General features: G+C 43.3%; 1 protein-coding gene across 1 annotated transcript; it reads right to left on the minus strand.

Annotated features, from left to right (window-relative positions):
• Positions 1-676: 676 nt before the first annotated feature.
• On the minus strand, positions 677-5,196 carry LOC116379130 (uncharacterized). Its single transcript, XM_031841057.1, has 2 exons — positions 4,517-5,196; positions 677-2,051 (listed from the first exon to the last, which is right to left on the minus strand). Exon 2 carries the CDS (start codon positions 2,003-2,005, stop codon positions 908-910), a length of 1,098 nt encoding a protein of 365 aa, XP_031696917.1. The 5' UTR covers positions 2,006-2,051; positions 4,517-5,196; the 3' UTR covers positions 677-907.
• Positions 5,197-5,202: the final 6 nt, after the last annotated feature.

A 5,202-nucleotide genomic window follows, 5' to 3' on the forward strand; every position in this document is an offset into this window, starting at 1 on the left:
ATACATACACACATACATATATACACATATACATACACACATACATACATATATACACACACACATACACACATACATACATATATATATATATATACATACATATACACATATACATACATACACATATACATACATATATACATACATATATATATATATACATACATATATATATATATATACACATATAYAYATATATATATATATATATATACACATATACATACATACATATACATACATACATATACATACATATATATACATACATACATATATATACATACATACATATACATACATACATATATACATATACATACATACATATATACATATACATACATACATATACACATATATATATATACATATATACATATATATATACATATACACATATACATATATACATACATATACACATATATATATATATATACATATATACATATATACATATATATATACACATATACATATATATATATATACACATACATATATATATGTATATATACACATATATATACATACATATATACATATATACATATATACACATATATATACATATATATACATATATACACATATATACACATATATACATATATATACACATATATACACATATACATATATATACATATATGTCATGCTACCAAACACGACGTCCTTGTCCATGCTAGATAATCTGCATAATGAGCTTGAGTCCAGACGACGTGTTCTTTACATTTATTGGACAATAAATAGTTCGGTGACCTGAATACAAAATGACAAACAAAAGGTAACAAACGTCGTATTTACACCAGACTCCATTTACAAAGAACTCATTTTAACAACAGTGACATCTGGATGCATATTCACAGTTTACACGTAGCACACGACACCGTCACGGTGTTTACTGAACTGGTTTCTGGACTCCCCTGGTTACACCGTCATGACCTGGATTTGACCCGGACCCCCTTCCCGGCAGCCTTCCCCGGGTCTTTCTTTGTGTCTCTCTGGATGGTTCCCCCCCAACTTTCAACCCCAGGTCCCTGATGTGGACTCTGAGGTTGCCCAGGTTCCTCTGCCAGGCGGCATCCATCTTTACGGTCTTGCCTCCGTGGGCGTCAGTGCTGCTGGTGGTGGTGGTGCCCCCCGCCCTCTTTACTCCCTGGCGTTCCCACGCATTAGCGTCCGTAGCCGGGACGCTAACAGGGCTCGTGATCCCAGCGGTTTTACTTCGTAGACGTTGCGTCTCACAAACATGGGCATCGACCAAAGTGCCTCGGTTCGTAGAGTCCGAAACCCCGCTGGTCGGTCGCCCTTGGTTCGGTCGCTTCCATGCGTTAGCATCTGCGGCACCGGTTGCAGGATTAGCAGGGTTCTGTGGGTCCACTTTGGTGTCCGAGCTCCTGCTTCTTAGTCGCTGTGGTACCCACGTGTTCGCACAAACCGCCGCCTCGGACTTTGCTCCTTGTTGTTGTTCCCTAGAGTCCATCTTAGAGTCCGAATTAGCAGAATTTGGGATCCAAATGTTCTTACTTTGCTGTCTTTGCGGCTCCCACATGCTAGCAGTCGCTATCACGTTTGGCTTTGCAGGAAGAGGAACAGCAGTGTTTCTACTTCCTGGATGTTCCCACATCCTAGCGTTCATGTTGGTTTCCGAACATCCCAGATTCTTAATACTCAGTCCAGACTCTGCAGATCTGGCTTCTGGCGGTAATAACGGTGGGAAACGTTGCCCCGCCGGCGGCGTCGGAGGCGGAGACGCCTCCAGCGAGTCCCAACGACTGTGCACAAACTCTAGAGAAGAGCCGAGCATGCCGGCGAGCTCCGGAGTGGCCTCGACCAGCTCCAGGGGGTCCCTGACGTCTGGTCTGAAGGAGGCCAGCTCCCGCTCGTCCGGACCCGTGAGGAGCTGCGACTGGCGGGCCTGCCGGTAGAACTCGTCCTCGCCGACAGACCGAACGTTGAGCTGAGGGAAGAGACGCCGGAAAGACCGAGACGTCATCCGGAGACGACCCAGGACGTCGGAGAGGAGGAGCCAGTTCCTGGGTCTGGAGGAGGAGACGGAGAAAGAGCGTTTTTACAGAGAAGAATTTCAAACTAAATGCCAGAGTTTTATAAATTGCATTTGTGTTCGATTACAAACGAAACGTTGAATTAAAGCTGAATTTGTTTTCCCATAAATGTCAAGAGAGGGAAGACGGAGAGGCGGCTTCTCTTTTATGTCTCCGGCTGCAGCTGAGGGGCTGCTATTGATTCACAACGTGTGTGTGTGTGTGTGTGTCAAGGGCAAATGAAGCTTAACACACACACACACACACACACACACACACACACACACACACACACACACACACACACACACACACGTTGCTGTTGGAATGTTAAACAAGCGAATGAAAAGCGCGAGAGAGTGTGTCGGAGCCCGGTGGCCTCGTACCCGGGAGGACCCATTAATACGACATCAGACACGAGGGGGAGGAGGGGGAGAGACGAAGTGGAAGCCAATTAGCCGCGTCGCCACGGCGATGCAATCCTCGTTGACGACCTCTCCGTCTGTCCCCGTCTTTATCTCTCTCTCTCCCGGAGGATCTTTTTCCCTCCGTCCCTTTATACCACCTTAATTGGTGTGCCCTTGTGTGTGAGTCTGTGTGTGTGTGTGTGTGTGTGTGCGCATGTGTGTGTTATTTTAATTAGATAATAAGTTGTTATAACAAAGCTGATTTCACAGCTGGAGTGGTGTTCATGTGGTCCAGAACCAAAAGGAGTTCAAAGAAACAACTAAAATAAAAAACTTTTGTCACGTTAAAGAGAATAGCTGGTCCACCTTAAAAAGGTCAGACCACCTTAAGAAACGGTATACAACCACAGAAGTGGACGTCGTCGTGGTGACGGCTCTCTTTGGTTTGTGGACGTTTTGAAGCCTCCAGTTCAACTTTTTGGGCGTCGCCATCTTGGTTTTCTTCCAACCAGTGAACAGGAAGTGACCATATTAGGATTGAGGAGGAGTGACGTAGAGACGGCGTATATACAGTCAGGGCCATAAGTATTTGGACTGTGACACAAGTTTTCTAATTTTGCTTATTTACACAACCCCAATGGATTTGAAACTAATCAGTCAACATGTGGTTGAAGACTATATTTGCAGTTGGTAGCTGGTCCTTGGATGCAAGTGAAGGAGGCCATTATTAGGTTAAAAAAATTGGTGTACCTTGGTGAAGAAAAACCCTTCATAACATCTACTGAAGTCAAGAAGACTGGAGGTGTAGGCGTGTCATTGTTAAAGTCTACAATCAAGAGCATCATGAATCTAGATACAGAGGGTTCACAACAAGGTGCAAACCTCTGGTAACCCTGAAGAACAGGAAGACCAATTAGACTTTAACAGAAAACATCTGACAAAGACTGACCAGTTTTGGAAACAGATTCTTTGGAGAGATGAAACCAAGATGAACTTGTACCAGAATGATGGAGAACAAGAGTGTGGAGAAGGAAAGGAACGGCTCATGATCCAAAGCATTCCACATCATCTGTCTAACATGGTGGAGGCAGTATGACATAAACATGTGTGGCTGCCAATGGAACTGGTGTTCATTGGTGATGTCACAGCTGATAGAAGCAGCAGGATGAGTTCTGAGGTGTTTAAACTATCTGCTCAGATTCAGCCTAATGCTGCAAAACTGATTGGACGGCGCCTCACAGTGTAGATGAATAACGACCTAAAACATACTGTGAACGCAACACAAGAGCTTCTCAAGGCAAAGGAATGGAATATTCTTCAATGGCCAAGTCAGTGACCTGATCTCAACCCAAGTGAGCAGCTTTTCACTCACTGAAGATAAAACTGAAGGCAGAAAGACCCACAAACATCAGCAGCTGAAGGAGGCTGCAGTGAAAGGTCTGTCAAAGCATCTCAAGCGAGGAAACTCAGTGTTTAGTGATGTTTATGGTGCCAGACTTCAGGCAATCATTGACTGCAAAGGATTTTCCTCCAAGTATTGAAAATAATGATTATATTCACAATTATGTTAGTTTGTCGAATTACTTTTGAGCCTCTGAACATGTGATGACTGTGTAGAAGTGGCTGTAATTCCTAAACGGTTATTGTGATTTTTAGTTTTAGACATTGAAATAAAGCTGAAAGTCTTCACTTCATCCACATGTTGACTGATTAGTTTGAAATCCATTGGAGTTGTGTAAAGAGGCAAAATTAGAAAAATTGTGTCACAGTCCAAATACTTATGGCCCCGACTGTACGTCTCTGGTAGAGACCTGTTAATCACTGTGTAGCCCCGCCCTAAAGCATCCCCTGCTTTATGGTCTGTGTGACTCTAAATGGACCATAATGTACTAAATGAACATCATGCTGTATTGAAGAAGACTTGAAACTAGAGATTGAGACCATAAACTCATGTTTACAATGTTTACTGAGGTAATAAATCAAGAGAGTCATTTTCTCATAGACTTCTATACAACCAGAGGAGTCGCCCCCTGGTGGACAGTATTCTGAACTCACCTCTGGGACAGAGACACCTGGATGTTGTAGCAGGGCAGCAGTGGTCGGTCAGACAGCTCAAACTCAAACACCTCTCTCCGGGCTCGTTGCTCCTCATCCTCTTCCTCCTCTTCATCTTCCTCTTCCTCCTCTGGACCCGGAGGGTCAGCAAGAACGTTAAACAGTCCGACCTCGCTGGACGGTTCTGAGAACACAAAACATCAGGATGATCGTTATTGATGGAAGACAATGTCCTTTAGTCCTAACTGGTCTAGCCATAGCTCCTTAGTCTTGATCAGTTATTTGGATCCTAACTGGTTTAGAGGTAGTTCTTTAGATCCCAACTGGTTTAGAGGTAGTTCTTTAGATCCCAACTGGTTTAGAGGTAGCTCTTTGGATCCTAAGTGGTTTAGAGGTAGCTCTTTGGATCCTAAGTGGTTTAGAGGTAGTTATTTGGATCCTAAGTGGTTTAGAGTTAGTTATTTGGATCCTAAGTGGTTTAAAGGTAGTTCTTTGGATCCTAAGTGGTTTAGAGGTAGTCATTTGGATCCTAAGTGGTTTAGAGGTAGTCCTTTGGAACCTAACTGGTTTAGAGGTAGTCCTTTGGATCCTAACTGGTTTAGAGATAGTCCTTTGGATCCTAACTGGTTTAGTGGAAGTCCTTTGGATCCTAACTGGTTTAGAGGTAGCCCTTTGGATCCTAACTG

Source organism: Anarrhichthys ocellatus, unplaced genomic scaffold, assembly GCF_004355925.1.
Source record: "Anarrhichthys ocellatus isolate YVR2014 unplaced genomic scaffold, GSC_Weel_1.0 scaffold3760, whole genome shotgun sequence".
Taxonomy (NCBI): Eukaryota; Metazoa; Chordata; class Actinopteri; order Perciformes; family Anarhichadidae; genus Anarrhichthys; species Anarrhichthys ocellatus.